The 25379-nt window shown below is 45.8% G+C and overlaps 1 protein-coding gene across 1 annotated transcript in view; it reads left to right on the top strand.

Moving 5' to 3' along the window:
- Positions 1 to 25379, top strand: part of LOC106579057 (zinc finger protein ZFPM2) — a 191272-nt gene that overhangs the window by 162234 nt on the left and 3659 nt on the right. The window contains exons 6-7 of the mRNA XM_045701935.2: positions 23361 to 23567; positions 24716 to 24940. Of these exons, the coding sequence (XP_045557891.2) occupies positions 23361 to 23567; positions 24716 to 24940 (432 nt within the window). The remainder of the gene's footprint in view (positions 1 to 23360; positions 23568 to 24715; positions 24941 to 25379) is intronic.

Raw genomic sequence — 25379 nt, 5'->3', positions numbered from 1 at the left:
TACATAGGCTACTGCGAGGGTTTTAATTTGCCTAGGTACAGAGCATGACCGGAACTGAAGAGTGCACCGCCAAAATGACTTTTTCACATGCCACCCCCGTTTCCCACCCCCCCGTCAGAACACACGTAGCTTGGCGTAATTGCCTGAAGAGGAGACAGAGTTTTCCACCAAGGGATTGGTTTTTTCCCCCCCTGGATCTAAACGAGAGGACAGCTAGGTGTAGTTTAGTTAGTTATGTAGTGACGTTTCTCTGGGATGGTTCTTGTGGATTATTATTCATGACAGGGAGTAGCTATACGTGTCTCTCCCACTAACTCCCAAACAGTCTCGTGGAGGATCTGATGAGTTCTGACTGCAATGGGTTCTAATTAGGATTGTCTACAGTATGCAGGATACAGGGGTCGTTGTTTTATTGGTGGGTTACTCATTTCAAACTGTTCATATGAAATAAAGACTAGCTGCTGAATTCTACAATCATCTCACAGGCCACATGCAGCGATAGAATAACACAATTCCCTCAGACCAGATTTCTGACAGAGATCCTTTCAAACGGCAAACTCTCCCAAGACATTGTAGTGTTGTAGACTCTCTCATATCAGACACATTCTCATATCAGACACCAGTTCAAGATGATTGAAAAACAGGGAGTAGCGATACGGCTAATATTGTCATAAGACGCTTGGTGTCACATACATGTAGTATAGCAGGAAGATTCCTACGTTAGACAGAGTCAGTTTCTCAAACATTTGCTCTCCTCCTCCTCCTCCTCATATCTCTCAGAGGAGCTCTACTGAAGTCTGGCTCCTACAGATGCACTCCAAATAGCAGGCTGTTCATCATGCATTGTCATAGAGCAGGCGAGCTCTTCAGCCCCCCCACACCCCCACCAGCAGCTCCCCTACACCCACCCGCACCGGTCCACTGATGCTCCTGCTGGCCCTACATCCTATCCCAGCACTCTGATATCAATCACCAGCAATGAGGCTGGCTTCAGCCCCAGCCCAAGATGCCCCAGCCTCCAGCCCCAGCCTCATCCCCAGGCTCATCCCCAGCTCTCAGCCCCAGCCTCATCCCCAGCCCCAGCCTCATCCCCAGCCTCATCCCCAGCCTCATCCCCAGTCTCATCCCCAGTCTCATCCCCAGCCTCATCCCCAGTCTCATCCCCAGCCTCATCCCCAGCCTCATCCCCAGCCTCATCCCCAGCCTCATCCCCAGCCTCATCCCCAGTCTCATCCCCAGCCTCATCCCCAGCCTCATCCCCAGCCTCATCCCCAGCCTCATCCCCAGTCTCATCCCCAGTCTCATCCCCAGTCTCATCCCCAGCCTCATCCCCAGCCTCATCCCCAGTCTCATCCCCAGTCTCATCCCCAGCCTCATCCCCAGCCTCATCCCCAGCCTCAGCTCCACTCTCAGCCCCAGTCTCAGCCCCAGTCTCAGCTCCAGTCTCAGCCCCAGTCTCAGCCCCACTCTCAGCCCCACTCTCAGCCCCAGTCTCAGCCCCACTCTCAGCCCCACTCTCAGCCCCACTCTCAGCCCCACTCTCAGCCCCACTCTCAGCCCCAGTCTCAGCCCCAGTCTCAGCCCCAGTCTCAGCCCCAGTCTCAGCCCCAGTCTCAGCCCCAGTCTCAGCCCCAGTCTCAGCCCCACTCTCAGCCCCAGTCTCAGCACAACTCTCAGCCCAACTCTCAGCCCCACTCTCAGCCCCTCATCAACCATCACTTGCCAAAGTAGCCATAAACGCCCTGCATAGATGCAGCAAAGACAGACAGGCAGCCATGTGATTTCAGTGTAATTTTGGAAAGCATATTGTCTTATTCACCATCTTTCCAAGAGGGAGAGATGGCAGGCAGCTTGGAACTCATTTGCCGTCTGCTTGCTTTACTACGGCTATACAGAATAAGTTTCTGGACCAGGACCGGGGCCTGGGTGTGTGGTGTGTTGCTGGGCCCACTGGAGCCGAGAGGCGCGTCCTGTCATCTACACAGATACCAGTCCTATAGTCCCTCCATGATGCCATGATACATACAGTACAACCACTGGCTGACTGGGAGCAGAACACACTTACGCCTGGAAATTAGGCCATTTTTAAAATTAAAGCATTGGTTTACTGTCGCCGAGAAGTTTACTTTACTGTAGCCTGTTTAACCCCAACAATAACTATCTAGTCTCCTTGACTTATGAGCGTAAATGGAATTACAGAATTCCACCTTGATGGACGTTCACCATTCATTGTCTGGTGGCCATTGTTAGTTTGGCATTGGTGTTTTGGTGAGCTGGGTGTGTGTGTGTGTGTGTGGTGGGGCCGGGTTGCAGAAGTGGCCGCAGGCCACGGGCCAGTACACACACACACACACACACACACACACACACACACACACACACACACACACACACACACACACACACACACACACACACACACACACACACACACGTCTCTGTATGTCCCACATTGTGCATCACGTCTGGTTCAGCTGCTCCTTGGCTCAGACATTAATACAGAGCAGATTGGTTGAGATCTACAGCCCTTGTTGTTTGATCTTTCCTCCTCTTGCCACATTTCCTGGCAAGTGCCCCCCTGCCACACCGCGTGGCGCAGGCAGCACTGGCATGGCCTCAACATGCCTGCCAGGTTTGTTCCCTCGCTCTCTCTCTTCTCTCCATCTCTCTCTCTTCTTCCCCATCCAACTTAGACCCTAACGCCTGCTCTATGGCTGCAGTTGGACAAATTACCACAGCTCCTCCACAGCCTTCTGACAGTAGGACATGAAGGGACCTTAAATGTTACAGTTGAACATTTTGGTTCTGCCTTCAGTTGGTGTAAATGATGGTAGCTGTCCACCTGGTGTGCGATGTGATCTGTTCGGTCCTACGTTGATCATTGTTCTATAGCGGATACTTTTGAATAACACTTTACATTAAGTTATATACTTTATAACAGTTTATAAACAGTGATAAACATGTGCGCTGCTCAATATGAAGCTGGACCATGACTCTAGACCCTTCACACATACTGCCCAAGCTCCACCTCACTGTTCAGAAAAAAAGACATTCATGAGCCAACAGCAGCCTCAACTTGAACAAACACTGTATCCTCCTTATCAAGTTCCCATCCATTTCATGTTCTCTTTACTCAGCCCTGTCATTTGTCCCCTAATGCCTTGAGTCTTACAGAGAAATTGTTTAAAATGTCACAATCAAATGTATGAATTAAAAGCAAATACATCTTGGAGGTGAAGGAAGCATCAGCGTTCTCTTGTTTAATCTGAAATATTTGTTCAAAGAATAACGTCTTTGAATGCCACACAATGGCCTCTTTTCTCTTGCCAGTCCTCCTTTCAGGTTGGAGGCAGAATGGGTGGGAAAACCTGAGGGTCATTTGGTAATAAGGCTGCTTTATGATGTCTAAGCCCAATTTGCGCAGTCTATCTGCCATTTTACAACAAGCCAGCCTTTCTGTTGATGAATCGACTGAATCAGATCTGAAGCATTATCTTTCCCCTGCATTAACCACTTCATTTGTGACTAATGGCATAATACGCTGGATCATTATCGCTTTAATTTATTCCAAGTTTTTCAAGATGGATGGCGGGATAAGGTGCGAGAGACAATAAGTTGAAGAAGCCAGTGTGATGCCTCGGTTAATGAGGCACATCGTTGCCTCGGCGCCTCTCAGGGTCAAAAGCAGAACACGCGGAGAGATTGAGGGGAGCGAAACATTGAGATGGCAATTCAAGAGAAAGCCGATCTAAACGACGCCAGCCTTCTAAAGCAAAAGAGAGAGGCCTGATATCTTTTGAAGGAGATATTTGATCATCAGAGCCTTGAAATAGGAACCCAGTGAGTGGCTGCCTGCAGATGAAGGTTTGCCAGGGCCTTCAGATGTAACGCTGATTCTACATGGATATTGCTGATGAGCCCTTTTTTCTAGCCCAGGTACAGTTATCGGGCACTTCAACTGGCCAATAGTAAGGCAGCATGCTGATACAAAACTACCAGTTATAATGTAATCTAGGTAAAACATTGAATAATAGCATTAGGATCTACTAATACATACTATAGCATGCCTTCAAATGACTTTTGGTTTGTTGCCATGGCTACCGAGTGTTGCTTTGATGAATGTACATGTGTGTCTGTGTCTTTCTAACACACCACCAGCTGCCTTTTGAATCCCTCCCTATGTTTTACACTCTAGCCCTGAGGTACATAAATAATGTTGAACACAATTGGAGCGGTCAGTCATTGAAATACAGAAGCAGAAAGTTTTTACCTGTTTACCTCGAACAGAAAAGAGTTTTAGGAGGAGACTCTCTCTCTCCCTCTCTCTCCCTCTCTCTCTGAGAACAGGCAGTCTCCAGGCCTCCTGGGCAACATATGGAGCCCTCTGAGTTAGTGTACAACTTCACCAACTGCTGTTGTGAGAAGTGCTCGGCTAACTGTGGCCCCTGAGAGCTCATTAGAAGCCCTTGTGCATAAACCTTTCTGCTTTGGAAGTTGCCGTGGGCTTCGGTGGGTGCTGTGCAGCACAAATAAGGCAGGCTAGGCAGGATGATCTGAGCTGGAGCTGCCTGCCTGCGAGATAATAAACAACATTTGCATATAATGTCAACATTTGGCATCGTTCCTTTAGTGGAGGAAGGCCTAACCACCCTTGTGGCAGTAGTACTTCAAATATTGTCTATCAAAAAAAGCACACAGCCTTTGTGACATCCTTTCATATCATATCATTTTAGCCTGAAAACGTTATTCTATTCTAAATGTATTCTATTTTTGTGGTAATATTTCTGGATGTGGATTGTGGAGTATCCCACTAATTATCAAGAGTCATCCATGACTGGTTTAAACTCCTGATTCCTAACTGATAAAAAGCCCAATTTAAGGAATTCCTGTTGCAGCACACAATGCATATTAGCTACAGAGTAATGATGTGGTCCTGGGCTTTATTCCTAACTGCTAGAGTGTAATAGTGCCTCGTTGCACAGTGACGCTTGCAGTTAATGAGAAGGGTCTAAACTAACGGTGCATTCAGGATCAACACGCAGACTCGAGCTCCAACTGTATTTGTCATGCAGTCTAAACGCACACAATTGCATATAAACTAACATGGCAATTACTGCCATGTGGTGAATGTCTCTCTCCCTCTCTCTCACAATGGTAGAACTGTAATTACCTTGACAAATGTAGAAGGAGCTAGGTCTCCGGGGGTAAAAAAAATAAAATAAATACTCAACCTTTTACTGAACTGTAAATCATGCTTCACTCTTTAAAAGGTGGAGCAAAATAAATAATATCCTGAAAGTGCAAAGATGTCAGTGATTTAGGAGGGGGAGCTTTGAGAAGCATATTACCAGCGGTGACAGCTTGGTGGAGATAGGCAGGTTGTGTTAAGAGGAAGGGATAAGAGGCTATGACATTATGTCTGCAGGGTTAAGGTGTCAGAGGCAAAGTGTGGACCACTATTACTGGATCAATACTTCTCAGTTTGGCACTTATCTCCTGCTGCTGCTACTGCTGCTCTGCCGGATACACACGGGGACACAGGGACAGGGATACACACAGGGACAGGGATACACACAGGGACACAGGGACAGGGATACACACAGGGACAGGGATACACACAGGGACACAGGGACACAGGGACGGGGCTACATACAGGGACAGGGATACACACAGGGACACAGGGACGGGGCTACACACAGGGATACACACAGGGACACAGACACAGGGCTACACACAGGGACACAGGGACAGGGACACAGGGACAGGGACACAGGGACAGGGCTACACACAGGGACACAGGGACACAGGGACAGGGCTACACACAGGGACACAGGGACAGGGACACAGGGACAGGGACACAGGGACAGGGAATACAGGGACAGGGACACAGGGACAGGGACACAGGGACAGGGACAAAGGGACACAGGGACAGGGACACAGGGACACAGGGACAGGGACACAGAGACAGGGTTACACAGGGACACAGGGACACAGGGACAGGGTTACACAGGGACAGGGACACAGAGACAGGGTTACACAGGGACACAGGGACAGGGACACAGGGACACAGGGACAGGGCCAGGGTAAATCCACTACTGAAGGAACTGAAGGGACTGCATGTCCTCTCCATTAGATTGAAGTGAAAGGGTAATAGAATGGTAGATTTCATGTAAATATAATAACACATATGTTGCACCTCTATGGGTGTTGATTTGTACTCTGTGGTTGCTACATATTGTGTTCTATCTATGAACATGTCAAAATGGTTCTGAGAAATAACCCTAAAGGCTGTGTCTCTTCCTATGAGAAAGCAGGGGGAAGGAACTCACTGCCATTTTGAGGAGCATTTCCCTCCATGCCAGATGATTGGTTAATATTCTGCTAAACTGAACATTGACACCATTCCACGGCCACACTTGCTGTAGGTTGTTGTATCCAACATTATTGACCTAAATGCTGGGGGGGGGGGGATGTATGACAGTGTTGTGGCTGTTATCGTGTTAGTACGACATGTTAGGTTCCTACAGTACATTTCAACACGGACATCCAGCATGTAAACCTTGGAGCCAGGTCAGAGGTGTACACACCTAGTGTTAAACCCATAAACGTGTCCCTGGGCCTGCATGTCTCCCTATTGTCCCGAGCAGGAACAAGAAAAATAGCTTCAGCTTCCCAATTGAGTGTTTGCCTACTTTCAAGTCTTCCATTAAACTTCTGAAGCGTTTGTTAATCCTTGTTACACATACAACAGAAATGCAGCGTTCAACAATTTGAAGGAAGGAAATAAGTAGGGAGAGAAAGAGAAAGGAAGTGATCGCTCCATATTCATATTCCTATGCAGGCGTTATCACTTAAAAGGCTTTCTAATTACAACAACAAGACAAAAACTCGTTGGATTCATTCCAGACCCGCTAAATGATAAAATAAGCTTGCACTCTCTCTCCTTCTTAATCTCCGCAAAGCACCTTGGAGTCTCATCTCCCAAATACACGTGAATGAATGAATGTGGAAAATGCCATTTAGAGATGCAGGTGTGCCATTTGATAAGAAACTTCTGGATTAAATATGTTCTGCTAACGAGGAACCCAGGCTACCCCATCAGGGCAAACTATTGGTTGGATTGTGTGAGTGCGAGCTGATAACATTCCGCGCGTGCGCGCGTGTGCGCACACACACACACACACACACACACACAAACATTCCACATTCATTATTAATAAACAGCCTTGCAGTCTCTTAGTCAGTCTATCACACGGAGAAACTGGATCCTTCACTGGAGTGAGGGATGAGGGTTCTCATTAAGAGAGGAGAGAAAGAAAGAGAGAAAGGGGGCGGTACGGATAGTGGTGGTGAGGAGGGACTGGGAGGGAGAATCAACTGTTTTCATATTTAGCTTTTTTGGTTAGAGGGAGACAATTTCAAAGACTATGTTAATGATGCATTGAACGTTGGAACAAAGAGTTCAAAGTTTCTCTGTCTCTGGCAATGACTGGATGTAATTCTAGGACTGGTTAATACGGACAGGGTGGGGGGGGTTGGTAGCGAGCTAAGCCATCGGTGCAGTGGACTGGAAGTCCCTGGCCCATGCTTGACATTTAGAACGATTTGGAGCAGATTAAGACTGTATTAGTGCTGTAGTCTGCATGTGCTTCTGTAATGAGCTGTGAGTGTATTACAGCAGGAAGAAGTTAGCTAGCTGGTGCCTGCAGGCTGGTGGGGTAATACACCGCTGGAATACAGAGAGCCTACCTGGACAGTTGGGTAGTTGGGCAGTTGGCTGGACCTAAAGTGGACATCGCTCTCTGTAGTGTTGCCCGGGGCAGGCAGAGACACTGTACTTAGAGTCAGCTAGGAGAGGGTTATAATGGAAATGGAGAGCCCTGCCAAAGGCTGCAGGAGAGGAGAGGAGAGAGGAGAGAAGAGGAGAGGAGAGAGGAGAGAAGAGGAGAGGAGAGGAGAGGAGAGGAGAGGAGAGGAGAGGAGAGGAGAGGAGAGGAGAGGAGAGGAGAGGAGAGGAGAGGAGAGGAGAGGAGAGGAGAGGCTGAGGCTCTCTGGTTGGAGACTGTCAGTCTAAACCAGCTTAGCTCAGCCAGCCAGTAAAGTGTCACAGAGTGATGGGTAGGTAGGCACAACTTTGTTACTCGGACCAGTAACTGTCTAGAAAATATTCTATATTCAAATAGAAAATTAGAAAAATGTAATGTGTTATTTCAAGCACATGATTTGGCTGCTACTGTAGGCACATCCATTTTCAAAGGTACCCCACATGACATGCAGCCCTGTCGGTAATTCTCAAAAATAGGTTTAGGATTTATGCCAGTATTGAATTTCAGTACATGTATTGTTTGTTTGTTTCCAGTACACATACAGTACACATACAGTACACATTAAAGGAGACAGACATACAGTTGCCAAGCCCAAAGGTCTTCCTTCATTTAGAATGAAATGAATATTTTAAACGGTCTAAAAAATGCATACATTATCCATAAATTAAATAAAAACAGGTATTGTTTTGTTTTAGCATGTGCAAATGAAGGTTGCAGGTGTCGTCCCTCTACTGAAAGGCTCTTTATGATGTTAATGAGTAGTTAGTGTAATTTCCAGCCTCAGCCATCAGCCATGAGAAGTTCACACCGCTGTTAAATAGGAGTCAATGCTATGGCATCGTTTCAAGAGCTCCCAAACAGGACGGCAGGACGATAACGAACAGGTGATGTGGCCTGATGATGGCTGCCTATGACCACGGATAGGTGGGAATTATTACAAAGACAATTTAAATAGTGAAAGGATAAGGAATGAATCATCTGGACAGCATATCAAATGTTAACTCTAGCACACCGCTGCATGCTATTTACTCATGCAGTGGTAATAAACTCTGCTTATTTCAAAGATAGACAGAGAAGAAATCTGGGGACAGTAAATTGTGCATGCATGTTTATTCCTCTCTATCAGTATACAGAGGGTTTCTAGTCTGAGACTCACCGTCACAGGCACCTGTATTTTATGGCTACAGTGTTTTTGTGATATCACTAGGCTTATTTATGATATGGTGCTGCAGCTGTCATTTACGTTTCATTAGTATCAGTAGTATTTGTGTGGATGGTACTGGTAGTGGACTATGTTTTCTATTTCCTTAGTAACCTTATTATTAGTCCAGCGGCTAGTGTTACATTTGAGGGTACTTGTGGCTTTTGTTATAGAGGCACCACATTTCACCCACAACTTGGACAAGTCCTTAGAAGCTATAGCGTCGTTGCAGATTTTTTATATTACCCCCTGGCGGCCATTTTCAATATGGCAGCCAACCAGCTCCATGGGGCCATATTAGACAGGTGTCACATGGCCATATCCACATAAATAATTGGTACATAAAGGACAATGATGGTTTAAAATGATCAAAGGGGCCTGGAGAACATCATAAAACATCCAAAATATGCCATATATATGTATTTTTTAATATGTAATATGTTAGTAGAAAAAACGACCCAAACGACATATACATTCGTCCTGATTTTCAGTATTTAGGCCTACTGTGCTTGTTTGTATTGTTATGTATAAATGTCTATGAATGATTTAGTTGTTGAATAGAGGAAAGATCTGGCTGGTTATCCCATTGTTCTCTATGGAGTTTTGGAGCCTCACAGGGTTTAACGTTCAAACATTCCAAGTTTTTTTCCCCGGGAATAAAAAGCCATTCCAACAGAGGGAGTTTCATCTCCTTAGCCCCCGTGAACGAACGACTGCTAATCTTTACCCTCCGCTGTAGCATTTCCATTCCACTTCCTCCGACTCCAGACATATTTGCTCTCCCTTGCTGGCTGTGCCCCGTTAAGATTTAAACAGCAAACATAAAATACAGAAGATAACCTGTGCCGGCTTTGGAGAGACTTGACTCCCAACATTATTTTAAAGACCAGATCTGAGAGCTCTTCCGCGGCAGTCGGGTGCGATTATCTTCTGTGATCCCTCTCCGACGCAACCAAAGTCATTCATCTGCCGATCCCGCCACCCTCCTCACCCCCTTCATCACCATCCCACCTCCCCCTATGCATAGGCAGGGCCCTAATCATGTCTCCGTCGTGTGTCAGGATCTGTGGATGAGCAAGGCCTAAAGATGGGAACAGCTCTGTAAACATGGCCAGGCAGCAGGGAGCTTCCGTCTCCCCCACTACGTTCTGAATAAGCAAACATGGAAAGATTTAAGGATTTTGTCAGACCCAACTTTGTAGTATAGGCTCAGGGTTCTTTTATTTCCAGAGGTTTCCGGTGGGCTCTGCCGCCTGCCAATGGGATATTGTTCTTAGCTTATGAAGTGCTGCGCCTTGTTATAAACTGTGTGCTTTTGTCAATAGTATTACAATATGGAGCTTCTGGATCATTTTTATTTATATATATATATATATATATATATATATATATATATATATATATATATATATATATTTTTTTTTTGCACAATGGTCTCGTGCAATGATATATTTTCAAGAGAGATGGGCTGCCTTGGGTTTAACCCATGGAGGTTGTGTGTGTGTGTGTGTGTGTGTGTGTGTGTGTGTGTGTGTGTGTGTGTGTGTGTATTGGTTATGTTTTTATTGACATTTATTTTGTTGTCGTCGACCTTTGTTTTCTCCCCCACTTAACCTAGATAAACACCATCAAATCTTCTCACGGAATTCATATTATTATACAGCTATATAAACCAAATGTCTTTTGACCCCTCTATTGTCATAAGTCAACTTTCCTGTCGGAAGTGATTAAGAACTATCATGACCAACCCAGTAAATCTAGACGTGGACGGTGTATTCCATAATAAACAGGCTAATTTAATTGGCTCTATCAAATGGGATGTATATTAACAACAGTCGGCTGTGCTCACCCCTTTCAGGATTCTATTATAGAGCCTGCTCCCTCACCTTGTTTTGATACAGCAGTAATTTAAAGACCCATCTTAATTGACTTATTTTTTCCTCATGCCTGTCGGAGCTTGTGCTGTGCATGCACAGAGTGCAATAAGAGTCTTGTTCCTTTATTGGGCCACACACAATGTACTGAGTTCAATTTTACCATTCATAATGAATGCAGTCTCGCCATTCAAATGCAGCCATAAGCACACGGCAGATAAGAATTTAATTAAATGTAGATTAAAACCAAACAGGAAAACACACTCGCTGATCATTTTTTATCACGTCCCCTGGTCATATCCCCCCTCATACTTTCCACTGACTTGTTCTTCCTTGGGCTACAGCTTTTCAGCTTGCAAAAGTGGCGAAACACCTCACACATCTCGCTGTGGCGCTGTGAGATTGTGTAAAATGCAAAACGAAGGGGCGGTCACACGATTAATCAGAATTCTCATGTCGGGGAGGATTGGGGGGGTAAGGGGGAGGGAGGGGGAGAGACAGAGGTGGAGGGAAGGAATTAGTTGCCTCATCCCCAAATTTGCATCATTTTTTCCAAAGGACAATCCCAGCACTGTAGGCAAGGGGAATCATATCTCTCTTCACAGGAAGGAACAATCACAATATTGCCGCAATATTGAAATAAATGTCACCTTCACATCCTATCAAATTGTCCATACTTGCTAACATGATGTTAGCTAGCTAGAGAGTAGTGCTTTGCAAGCATGCCTGATCAGTAAGAGCTATTTTAGGTTCCATCCACAGCCTGTACAGACTACTAGGCTTCATACCGCAGGCTACAGCATGGTCACCTCAGGCTCAAGTGTGTTTAATGTTTTAACTGCAGTGGGATATAGGAGAGCTGGAGAAGAGTCAGTTGAAAATGTAGAGAGACAACATATTATAAGCCTTATTATAAGGACATTATAAAGGTTAATTAATGCCTATAGCAAGTTATAAAGCATTATACCTAAGTAAAGGGTTACTGAACTACAGTATCCTCTGTCCAATGACATACCATTAAACAAAATAGCATAAAGGATCACACCTTTACATGGGCTTCTATATTGTTGGTCTAAAGTCTTATAGTTGTTGTCCTCTTTTGGAATTGTGAACTGGTATTTTCTAGGTTGGAATCTAATATGGAAAAATTATTTCATTGGATCATGTGTTCCAAATTTGGTGTATTTTTTCACACCATATTTGCAAGGATTCATTTTATACCTGTCATATGTAGATAGTGTATTTAAATCCTGTTAGTTTCAATGCTTTATTATTTCATGAATAGTTCTGCAGGTGAACTTTTTGTTTTCGTCAGAAAACTAAAGTAATCACACATCGTCTGGTGAGTTTTCATGTACAGTGGGAGCATATTGTTCTAGCATCCATCTTCCCTCAAAGTTTCAAAAAGGTGTTGTCTCACAGATAGAGTACCTGTATGCAGCTTGAAAGTGATGTACTTATTCTCAACAGGTTCAAAGACCGTTTGTTATTATCAAAGCCAGTCGCTTTTCATTTTAGTCTTTTTAACAAACACTTGAAAACTAAAACGATTCTTAACAGCTCACACTTTTCAGAGAGGAGAGGAAAGAAGTGGAAAATATAGAAGTGGAAAATTGTGGCTAATATAGTTTTCATTTAGCTTCAGAGCTTGAGTTCTTCTCACACTTTAAAATTGCGTGTTTTGTTGAAGCAGCAGCAGAGAGAGTGAGAGAGAGAGTGTGGCTGGTCTATTGGCTCAAACTGGCATTGGACAGTAGTGGCACAGCCACCTCACTCCTGCCATCCCTGCTACTACCGTGGCTGCCTGCCCGCCTGCCTGCCCGCCCGCCTGCCCGCCTGCCCGCCCGCCTGCCCGCCTGCCCGCCCGCCTGCCCGCCCGCCTGCCCGCCCGCCCGCCTGCCTGCCCGCCTGCCTGGCCGCCCGCCCACCCGCCCGCCTGCCCGCCCGCCTGCCCGCCCACCCGCCCGCCTGCCCGCCTGCCCGCCCGCCCGCCCGCCTGCCTGCCTGCCTGCCCGCCTGCCTGCCTGCCGTGCTGGTGGCGTATCTCAGTTCCACTCTATTACCCTCACGCAAGCGAATGGCCTTTTCTGTGGGGAAAAGAGCAATATCCTGTCGCAGTCTGTTTGATCAAGTGCTAAACCCTTGTGATCAATAGAGGGACAGATGTCGGCTCCAGATGGCTGCGTGGCAATACCTGGGGCAGTGAGGGGCCTTGCCAGGCCGACAGAATGGCAACGAGGAAGGGCCAGTGGCTGCTGCTCCCATCGCACCAGCCACCGAGACCACAATGTGACAAACGCAATTAGCCCTTTTAGCTACAGATTATTTATTTCTCCTGCAAACTGACAGAAAATGTAATTGGCGTGTAGTTTAAGCAATATGTAGAATTACAGGGGTGCAGAGGCAGAGGGCATGTTAGGGTGGGATGGAGGGAGCTACAGTGGCTGTTGTGGTGGTGGGCGTCTGGACGCAGGAGGCTGTGCTGCCGTGTTGCTGTTCTTATTCTGTCTGTGTTCACGGTCTGTCTTTCTGTCTGTCGCTGGGCTCTGTGAACAACAGCAGGCACAATCCCACTCTGTTTTTCTTTCAGAGGTTGCACTGAAACCTTTTCAGCACACAGTGTATCCATATAGATTAGTTTGCTCATCAAGTTAATGTAGGCCACAACTTTGAAAATTCCGGTTCCATTCTCACCCAGATCAGATCAATAATGTCCCAACATTCCAAAATGGTTGACAGCCTAGGCAGGTGCATCTCTCATCTCCTCCTCTCATCCCTCTCTAAAAAAACTGCTATCCCCAGAAGGCCCAAATAGACCTTTCCAAAAAGGAGAGTGGCCCATTTTAAACGGTGTTAGGGCATTTGCATTAGGGCTGGCGTCCATGTACCAGGCAGGCCATGTGGTGCGTGGTGGCGCGGGGACAGAACCATGTTGGAGAAGCTACTGAGGCGCTGCGTCCCTGTCTCTCTCCCAGTCCCTGGCCCTCCCTTTGGAGCTCCGCCGTTCACCTGCTCCCCTGCTCCCTCCCCGAGTAGCATGATCAGAAGGGGGACGTGGGCCACCGGGCCACAGCTGGGGTTCTGGGACAGCTTTGCTCAGTTGGCTCTGCCCAGGTGGTGGTGTTGGTGGTGGTGCTCAACACAGCAGCGGCCTGTCACAGGGACCTCCACGTCCCATTAACACACAGCCTGGTCAGGACAGAGAGCCAGGCCCCCAGCGCCACCCTGCTCCCCAGCAGGGCCCCAGTAAACACATGTCGCCTGGCCACAACCAGGACCCGGCCCGGGAAGAGGAGAGAACACAGCACAGTTAGACCTGGGAAACCTAGAGGACAAGCGTGTTGTGATTTTTTTGTTGTTGTTGAATTTATTTAGGTAAAAGAAATGAAAACAAAATGTACAGTGTGAACCCAGAGGATAGCACTTAAAAGTATTCAGTGAAACACTTTCCTCGTTATTCACCACACTTTAAATGTGTTGGTTAGAACATTTAGCCTCAGTCCGTAAGGGTTTTAGCATTATTTCATGGAATTTGTAATGTTATTACCTAGAAATAGAATATAAAAGTGACACCCATGAGAATCTAAAAGTCATTTTGATTTAGTTAGTTAGTTAGTGTTCGTAGTGTAGTGTTCAGAAAAACGGTTAATTTCCCAGAGAGGGATATAATGTATTATCAGAATTACAGATAGTGTTTGTTTGTGTCATTTTGAGATTGTTATATTCATTACATTTTTTGAATACATTTCACAGCAGTCTCTTATCATATTTGGCTCACATATTTGTCATTTATAATTTTTTATATATATAACAATTTAATTTATATTGTTTATATCTCACTGCACCAATTCATTTCAATAAATACTATTTTTATATCAATTGTAATCAAAGAAATGTAGCATCGCTTAACATCTTTTCAATTCCCTCATCACTTCTCAGTTCTAATAGACCTATAAAAACTTGGCATATTCATTCACATTTAGATCTCTCTCTGTCCCTCTCTCTCTCTCTGTCCCTCTCTCTCTTTCTCTCTCTCTCTGTCTCTCTCTGCCTCTCTCTCGCTGTCCCTCTCTCTCTTTCTGTCTCTCTCTCTCTCTCTCTCTCAGTGATATTACCTGACAAACAGGCACTTGCCAATATCATTTTCACTGTGCAATGAAACAGATTCAATGCGTCTCCAGAGATTTGCTAAAGAAATATAATTTAATTCTAAAAGGAAGCATCTCATTTCTACACTGTGCAAAATCATCCGCTCAATCAGATCATTGCCGGAAACTAGGAATTTTTAAACAGATTTTCTTTGTTCCAGAACTCAGAATGACGGAATTGAATATCTGTTAAATGAAATAATATGATTCTTCTGAGATGTGTTGTAGTTTAGTGTCTTTGTAGCTGATATGAATGTGTACCAGTGGGATTCTGTATGACACTCTCCTGGGAACCCAGGTTTCATTTGTGGACTCTGACCCCTTTGCCATTTGCTCAAGGCCATCCATGAGCTTTCAGTGTTGGCTATCATCTGCAAAACACTTGATGTTAAAAGGAGTAGTGTTGGTGGGCTTTGGGTTAGGAGTGTCAGACAAACGAGGCAGGATAAACACATATTTATTCAACGAGGCTTTTTTAAACGAGTGGTCTTGTCAATAGAATACATTATTTTATGCCTCAAACAATGTGTATTTGCTGCACAAAATGGACTCCTAGGCTATTAGTATTTTCACAAATGTGATGACAGGTACAACAGATCGATAACTGTCATAATACCTTAGATATGAATAACCTCATCATATACATTGCCTCAGAACAACTTGTTTTCACTGTAGAAACAGAGTAAATGAAGGTCATAAGAGTGCTTCACATTCTATACCTTCTTGAACGTATGGACGGGGTCTGTCAGTCTGACATGCTGCCGTGTTTAGGGTGTATATGCATCAACACATATCATACGCACTGTAGCAAACTTCCTCTGGGTGCGGAGTTGCGTTTTAGCATGAGAAGAGCGCCTTCTAGTGGTGGCCAGAATACTATCATCAGAATGGAAGGCGGAGGTAAGAGAGGGGGGAATAAGAGGATTCAAATCAATGTTATAATGTTATAGTCCTCTAACTGCAGTTTATTCCACATCACACCCTGTAACAATAGGATTGTTTGACCGATTAGTGACTTTTCATATTCACTCTGCCATGGGAAGTCTCACTCAGCCTTCTCTCGACCTGTCTGTACTGCTCTCTGGCTGTTGTCTTAACCTGATGGTTTGACAGCCTGCTGCCATATCACCATCCTGTCTGTTCAGAAACACTCTCAATATTTGCTGTTATTCATGAGCAGAGGAGTTTGTTTAGTTTTTCTGTACCTATAAGCTGTTGTTAGTATGAGAATTGTCTTGTTAGTTCCATATATTAATAATGTAAACGTTGCACTGAATATGATTTATGCTTATAGTTTAGTGAACCATACTTGTGTGATTAGTAGCCTTGGCGGAAACCTGAAGAATTGCGTTAGCTTCCTGAGATAATTTCTAGGCTTTAGCTCAGCGGGCTAACACAGTCTAGGTTAAGAGAACATTTAAACCCCGAACAAGTTAACAAACATGGCAGGCAGGCAGCTACTTGATATTCGTAGGTGCCAGGAGGCTTTCCCTGGTTAGCCGTCCGTCCAACAAGGAGAGTCTTGGCTGATTTGGAGACAAGACCAGAGGTGTTTAATTACAAAAAGCACTGAGCCCTCTGGCTCTACAACCATCACTTCACAATTAAGACGGAGCAACAGTTAGCTGAGAGAGAGAGAGAGAGATTGGATAAGGGGTTGAAATAATCAGGCCATTTGCAAATCACCATCAAGCCCCTGGCAACAGCTCCTCAAGGAGAGAGACCACATGGTTACAGTGTGCTGTCTGAAAAGTGTGCTGCAAATCCATAGAACACAATGTGGTTACTGCCAGAAGGTTACTGTATGTTTGCTGAAAGCCACCCTCAGCCCCATAATGTGTAGTTGTGCTGCAGTGGGCCTGGCCTGTGTTGTAGACAGATGGGAGAGCTGATGTACGTAACTATGCATTTTACAGCAAACTATTAAAGAGTCGTGCTGTTTACACACAAACATTTGAATACCTGTCTGCAGGCCAGTTTAATTATGCAAACCCTTCTGTTATTTGTGTTGCTTTGCCGTCTCCTCCCAGCTCTCTCTCACTGCAACAAGGCTGGAGAGATTTGTTTGTGTTTTCATTAAGATACGGACAGTGGTGTGGCGCAGGCGGGAGCAAATGTATTCCATTCCTCATAACCTCGAGTATCTTATACTGTCTGTTCCTCTCCACCACGGTGGCCCATGTTCACATTTACACTAGGGCGGCAGTGGTTAAGCGCGTTGGGCTAGTAACCGAAAGGTTGCTGGTTTGAATCCCCAAGCCAACTAGGTGAAAAATCTGTTGATGTGCCCTTGAGCAAGGCACTTAATCCTATTTGCTCCTGTAAATTGCTCTGGATAAGAGTGTCTACTAGATGGCTAAAATGTAAATGTATAGCCCTCAGTTCCATTGTGTTCCCCTCTAATCAAGGACTGATTTAAACCTGGGATATCAGGTGGGTCCAATTATCAGGTAGAACAAAAAACCAGCAGGCTCCGGTCCCCGTGGGTAAGAATTGAATACCCCTGCTGTATAGGCTACTTTACTGTACATCCATTGTCATTTAAAGTCATTTAAAGCTGAAGAAATGTAAAATGGCCTCTGAAGTCTGACTTTGAAATCTCTGGGGTTTGTAGTTGGGGAGGAGGGACGTACAGTACAGTACATGTGCCTTATTTCCACATACGATTCATTCTTTCATGTTTGATTAGTGAAAGTACTTACATATACGAAGCCCCCCCCTCCCCCCCCCCCTCGCTCACATCATTTTGTTTCTTGAATTCCGTCATATGTTCATCTTCAACTACATGTTCAAATACGGCATTCATCAAAGTGGAAGAGAAGGAATGGGCATTTAGCCAGCCGAGCCTCAGTCTCCGGCCCAATGTAGAGCTGGTGATTATTACATTGAGAGGGAGAGGGAGAGGGAGAGAGAGAGAGGGGGGGGAGAGAGAGAGAGGGGGGAGAGAGAGGGGGGGCGAGAGAGAGAGAGAGAGAGAGAGGGGGAGGGATAGAGAAAGAGAGGGGGGAGAGAGAGGAGAGAGAGAGAGAGAGAGAGAGGGGGGGGGGTGATAGAGAAAGAGGGGGGAGAGAGAGAGGGGGGGCGAGAGGGAGAGAGAGAAAGAGAGAGAGGGAGGGGGGATGTAGAAAGAAAAGCAGTGTTTTTAATTATCTGGACTAGGTACAGGATGCGGTTTTTTGATTGTTTTAATGAAGCAGCTGGCCTATTGTCTCTCCTTAATTCCTCTATTGTTTTTAGAATATGTTATAGTTCTTTATTCTTTTATCAGGTGCTCTGCAGGAGGATTCAGCACAATAGCGTTCATCCCAACTGCATTGGCCGCTGCACAAAGCCAGGCAGGCAGCTCATTGCAGAGAGCTAGCTCGCTAACAGGCAAAACAGTGCAAATCACACAAGCTGCTACTTTTTAGCCTTTTCCACAGTTTTACTTGTGGGCTGTGCACTTTCAAAAAAGGCAAAAAGTGGCCAGTATGATGCAGATAAACTTTCATTAACTATTCACAAAATGATTTGCCTTTGCTGCCCCTCTCTCTGTACAGTAAGAGGTGTTTCCCAATCCTTGTCCTAGGAACCCAAAGGGGTGCACATGTGTGTGTCAGTGCTGGCCTAGAACAAATCCTTTGGTTCTCCATCAAGACCAAGCTTGGGAAGCGAAAACTGTGGTGTACAGTGATGCCCTGAGAGCAACATCTCAGTGGATCTCAGTGGATCTCCAGTGGATCCCAGGGGATCTCCTGAGCTTCCATCTATGTGTATGTCCCAAATGCCACCCTATTCCACATTTAGTGCACTACTTGTGACCACGGACCATAGCTCTGCTCAAAATAGTGCGCTATATTGGGAATAGGGTGTCATTTGGGACTAAGCCTCCACCTGAGGTTGGTGGTTGAGGTCTCCTCTGAGGCAGGAATGCTTCTGTCTGAGTCAGTATTCTGTGTTTTAGAACACCACCCCAGCATTCTCACAGACGACAGATGGGTGTCTGTAGTGTGGCTGGCTGAAGGAGTCACGTCGCTGTGCATATTTCACGTAGGTTATGAGTACTAACAGTCATTAGCAATTAGCAGTAGAAGGCTTGCAGTAATTCAGGGCATCTTTGACTGAAATTGTATTCAAAGACAGTGAAAATGTAGACAAGTCAGTCGTGAGTTCAGTATCAGGGTATTTTTCTCCATTCTCTTTGTTAACCGAGAACCTGTGAAGTGGAATCTCTACCAATTGAAACTTTTGGTGGCGAGTAGTGACGATCTGCCCCCCACCTCCCCCTCCATGGTGGCTGCTCGCTGGCAGTTAGTAGCTACCTTGATGGTAACTCTGTCTGACGGCAGAGGAGTTTGTTACTTTAATTAGGAGATAAAAATTCAAAGGGCCTCTCCAGGCTGTGTGTGGTGAGAGAGAATCAAAACCAGCTCTCAGGTGGAGAGACCTGAAGTGTGTCTCTCATCACGGGAGATTGGCCAGCAGATAGGCACTGTTCTTTAAAGGAGCTAGTGCTGCCTGCTGCCTGCCACTCACACACACGGATGCACACACACACACAGCTTTCCTTGCACACAGAAATGGGACTTTAAAAGATGGCATATTTTACTACAGCTTGCTTCACTCCTATGACACATTTGTAATAGTGTTTCATTTCCAGTGCTGTTTGACATAAATGTAATGAAAAGGTTGGGAAATGTGTTAATGGGAGTAGCGAGGTTATGACCGGTGGGAGGTGGAATGCCGTGGAAGGTGTACCAGAGAGGAGTGATATATCCTCAGATTGGTGTGGAAGTTAGACTTCATAACAATCATTCCATCATGTCATTTCATATTAACTACAGCAGTTATTCTTCAGTTTTCCTCCCTGGGTTGGGAGAGCCTCACTTGAAAACCTTAACCCTGTCTACACTGACCTTTAAAACGAGTGATTTATACATTTTGTGTAAACATTTGTAATCAGTGTCTCTCTAAAGTGTGGAGGATGGATCTATGAGTGGGGTGCAGTTAGTTTTCTGTTCTACCCTTCATACCTCTCCCCTCTCTTCTGCAACGCCCTTATTTCCACAACAGCTGGACTCAAATTACAGGTCCTCTCTCATCCTGACGCTTCTCCGTCGGAGTGTTTGCACATCTTTGAAAGCTAACAGAGTGCCCTAATTAATTGTCCAGCTTTTCTCTGAAACAATGTCCTAATTCTGCCATTTAGCGTGAGCGTATCATCATTTGTTGTTATCGCCCCAGCCAGATTTTTGTAAATAGTCATATTAAAAACTTTAATCTCTTCAAGGGAAAATGAAGTGCAGCTGAAAAGCCTGTCATGTGCAGGAGATAAATATTATCTAAGCTAAAAACCTTCCTCTACCCCTTCCTCCCCTTCCTCTCTCCCATCCTAACTTAATGAATATGTTCAGAAGATTTCACTGGAATGTTTAATCCCTAAACACAAAAATCTAATCGTGTGAAGAGGACCTGTTTCAGGGTTATACTATATTGCTGAAGTGTACAGTATAGCTCCAATGCATAGACCTACGAGAAATTACCCCACTGAGTATGACATTTCTTACTGATACTTTAACCAAAGTATGACATTGTGATTTTACACTTTAGTCATTATATAGTCATTATTATTAAGTCCTTATAACATTTCCCTCTGGATGGAATTCCATACCCTCTGGACTCCAGAGTTTGGAGTCACCTATAACCAAACCAATCAGGGTGAAACTAATAAAAATATGATATAATACTGTCCCCAGTGGGAATCAAACCCATCAACTAAGCCACACAGGCTAACACTACCATGCTCTACCAACACAGTCACACAGGCTAACACTACCATGCTCTACCAACACAGTCACACAGGCTAACACTACCATGCTCTACCAACAGAGTCACACAGGCTAACACTACCATGCTCTACCAACAGTCACACAGGCTAACACTACCATGCTCTACCAACACAGTCACACAGGCTAACACTACCATGCTCTACCAACAGAGTCACACAGGCTAACACTACCATGCTCTACCAACAGAGTCACACAGGCTAACACTACCATGCTCTACCAACAGCAGTCACACAGGCTAACACTACCATGCTCTACCAACAGAGTAACACAGGATAACACTACCATGCTCTACCAACAGTCACACAGGCTAACACTACCATGCTCTACCAACAGTCACACAGGCTAACACTACCATGCTCTACCAACAGAGTCACACAGGCTAACACTACCATGCTCTACCAACAGAGTCACACAGGCTAACACTACCATGCTCTACCAACAGAGTCACACAGGCTAACACTACCATGCTCTACCAACAGAGCCACACAGGCTAACACTACCATGCTCTACCAACAGAGCCACACAGGCTAACACTACCATGCTCTACCAACAGAGTCACACAGGCTAACACTACCATGCTCTACCAACAGTCACACAGGCTAACACTACCATGCTCTACCAACACAGTCACACAGGCTAACACTACCATGCTCTACCAACAGAGTCACACAGGCTAACACTACCATGCTCTACCAACAGAGTTACACAGGCTAACACTACCATGCTCTACCAACAGAGTCACACAGGCTAACACTACCATGCTCTACCAACAGTCACACAGGCTAACACTACCATGCTCTACCAACAGAGCCACACAGGCTAACACTACCATGCTCTACCAACAGAGTCACACAGGCTAACACTACCATGCTCTACCAACAGAGCCACACAGGCTAACACTACCATGCTCTACCAACAGAGCCACACAGGCTAACACTACCATGCTCTACCAACAGAGTCACACAGGCTAACACTACCATGCTCTACCAACAGTCACACAGGCTAACACTACCATGCTCTACCAACAGAGTCACACAGGCTAACACTACCATGCTCTACCAACAGAGTCACACAGGCTAACACTACCATGCTCTACCAACAGAGTTACACAGGCTAACACTACCATGCTCTACCAACAGAGTCACACAGGCTAACACTACCATGCTCTACCAACAGAGTCACACAGGCTAACACTACCATGCTCTACCAACAGAGTCACACAGGCTAACACTACCATGCTCTACCAACAGAGTCACACAGGCTAACACTACCATGCTCTACCAACAGAGTCACACAGGCTAACACTACCATGCTCTACCAACAGAGTTACACAGGCTAACACTACCATGCTCTACCAACAGAGTTACACAGGCTAACACTACCATGCTCTACCAACAGAGTCACACAGGCTAACACTACCATGCTCTACCAACAGAGTCACACAGGCTAACACTACCATGCTCTACCAACACAGTCACACAGGCTAACACTACCATGCTCTACCAACAGAGTCACACAGGCTAACACTACCATGCTCTACCAACACGAGTCTACACAGGCTAACACTACCATGCTCTACCAACAGAGTCACACAGGCTAACACTACCATGCTCTACCAACAGAGTCACACAGGCTAACACTACCATGCTCTACCAACAGTCACACAGGCTAACACTACCATGCTCTACCAACAGAGTCACACAGGCTAACACTACCATGCTCTACCAACAGAGTCACACAGGCTAACACTACCATGCTCTACCAACAGAGTCACACAGGCTAACACTACCATGCTCTACCAACAGAGTCACACAGGCTAACACTACCATGCTCTACCAACAGTCACACAGGCTAACACTACCATGCTCTACCAACAGAGTCACACAGGCTAACACTACCATGCTCTACCAACAGTCACACAGGCTAACACTACCATGCTCTACCAACAGAGTCACACAGGCTAACACTACCATGCTCTACCAACAGAGTCACACAGGCTAACACTACCATGCTCTACCAACACAGTCACACAGGCTAACACTACCATGCTCTACCAACAGAGTCACACAGGCTAACACTACCATGCTCTATCAACAAGTCACACAGGCTAACACTACCATGCTCTATCAACAGTCACACAGGCTAACACTACCATGCTCTATCAACAGAGTCACACAGGCTAACACTACCATGCTCTATCAACAGAGTCACACAGGCTAACACTACCATGCTCTACCAACAGAGTCACACAGGCTAACACTACCATGCTCTACCAACACAGTCACACAGGCTAACACTACCATGCTCTACCAACAGAGTCACACAGGCTAACACTACCATGCTCTATCAACAGAGTCACACAGGCTAACACTACCATGCTCTACCAACAGAGTCACACAGGCTAACACTACCATGCTCTACCAACAGAGTCACAAAGGATAAAAACGATATTTTTCAGCATGTTCCCCTTCTGTCTGTTCCAGGTGGCCAGCTGTGGTGTACCACCACTAAGAACATCATGGGGGGCGAGGAACTAGTGGCGTTCGCCGTGGACTTTGACTCCCGTTTACAGGCCATCAACCACATGTCTCTGAGCGAGGGGATGTACCCGGCCAGGCTGCTGGACACCATCCAGCTGCTGCCTCAGCAGGCCGCCATGGCCTCCATTCTGCCCACCGCCATCGTCAACAGTGAGTTACAATACACTCCATGGCTAGTCTGTACTGTAGTGTCGCCTAGGGCTGTGTTTGAAATGGACTCTATTCCCTATGAAGTCCACTACTTTAGGCCAAAACTTTAAGTAGTGCATTATAGGAAAGAGGGTGCAGACACTGGACAAAGGTATTGCACTATATAGGGAATAGGGTGCCGTTTTGGACATTGCCCTAATAAACAAGAAATGTCTGTCTGTATGTCCGTCTATGGGCTGTAGATTAACCCAGATGAGTCTGTGTTAAGAGCGGTTGAGATAAGAGCTGTCGACCTTCAGTTTGGGTTCACATAAACACAGGCGAGCCTCCCACTAACCTGTTAATTGCAAAATACAAGCTTCATGCAAATAGTGCATTTGTTTACTTAATAAGGGCTATCTGGGTTCAGCTCGGCAGGGAGGCTGCTCTGCTGCAGGCAGATGGTCCAGTGTTTCAGTTGCCCTTGAGAAAGGGCACCAACCTAGTGGTATCAACACAGTCCTATCACAGCCTTGGGTATTACAGGGGTTTCTCCTGGCTTTGAGTATCAAATCAGAGCTATAAAGAGAAAGAAACGCGTGTGTGTGTGTGTGTGTGTGTGTGTGTGTGTGTGTGTGTGTGTGTGTGTGTGTGTGTGTGTGTGTGTGTGTGTGTGTGTGTGTGTGTGTGTGGGGGGGGGGGGGGGGGGGGGGGGGCACGAACTCGACACTGATGTTCTACTGTGACGATGTACCCTGACGCTCTACCCTGACTTTCTACTGTGACATTCTACCCTGACGTTGTACACTGACGTTCTACTGTGACAATCTACCCTGACGTTCTACTGTGAGATTCTACCCTGACGTTGTACCCTGATGTTCTACTGTGAGATTCTACCCTGACGTTGTACACTGACGTTCTACTGTGACAATCTACCCTGACGTTGTACACTGACGTTCTACTGTGAGATTCTACCCTGACGTTGTACACTGACGTTCTACTGTGACATTGTACCCTGACGTTGTACACTGACGTTCTACTGTGACATTGTACCCTGACGTTCTACTGTGACATTCTACCCTGAAGTTGTACCCTAACGTTCTACTGTGACATTCTACCCTGACGTTGTACCCTGACGCTCTGCACTGTGCTTTATCCTCTCTCTCCAGAGGACATCTTCCCATGTAAGGCGTGTGGGATCTGGTACCGCAGTGAGAGGAACCTGCAGGCCCACCTGATGTACTACTGCAGTGGCAGGCAGAGGGAGCCAGAGAGCCAAGGTGAGGAGAACGACAACGGACCCCACCAGACCCCCAGCATCTGCCCCTTCCCACAGTGCAACAAGAGCTTTACCAGCGCCAGGGCTCTGGAAATGCACCTGAGCACGCACAGCGGTGAGTAGTGATGTACTGCTAGTACTATTAGTATAGCAGTTGAGCTTCTACTGTAGTAATACTAGTAACGTACTGTAAAGTAGACAAAATGTAGATTTATTTTAGCTTTCATTTAGTTGTAAGTATGAGTGATGTTGACATGAGATGTGCTTATCATTAAATGTAATCCTATGTATTATTTAATTACGTTGAGTAGTACAGAACAGTATAACTGTCATTTTAGTATTCGGTTTTGTAATGAAAAGTATTGCTTGACATTAAGACAATGTCAGTTTCACATTAGTCAGGTAAAATAATTGGCAACGTGAACTACTACTCTAAGCTCCAGAAATATACACATCCCCCTGTCAGCTTAAGCAGTTGACAGTTTAGCTTTCAGCCCACCCAAAAATCAGGAGGGTTGGGAGTAAGCTTGGCATAATGCATCAGTTTTTGATCG

Source organism: Salmo salar, chromosome 02 (assembly GCF_965601325.2).
Source record: "Salmo salar chromosome 02, fSalSal1, whole genome shotgun sequence".
NCBI lineage: Eukaryota > Metazoa > Chordata > Actinopteri > Salmoniformes > Salmonidae > Salmo > Salmo salar.
The sequence above is the reverse complement of the archived record's forward strand: the minus strand, read 5'-3'. Positions and strand labels throughout refer to the sequence as shown.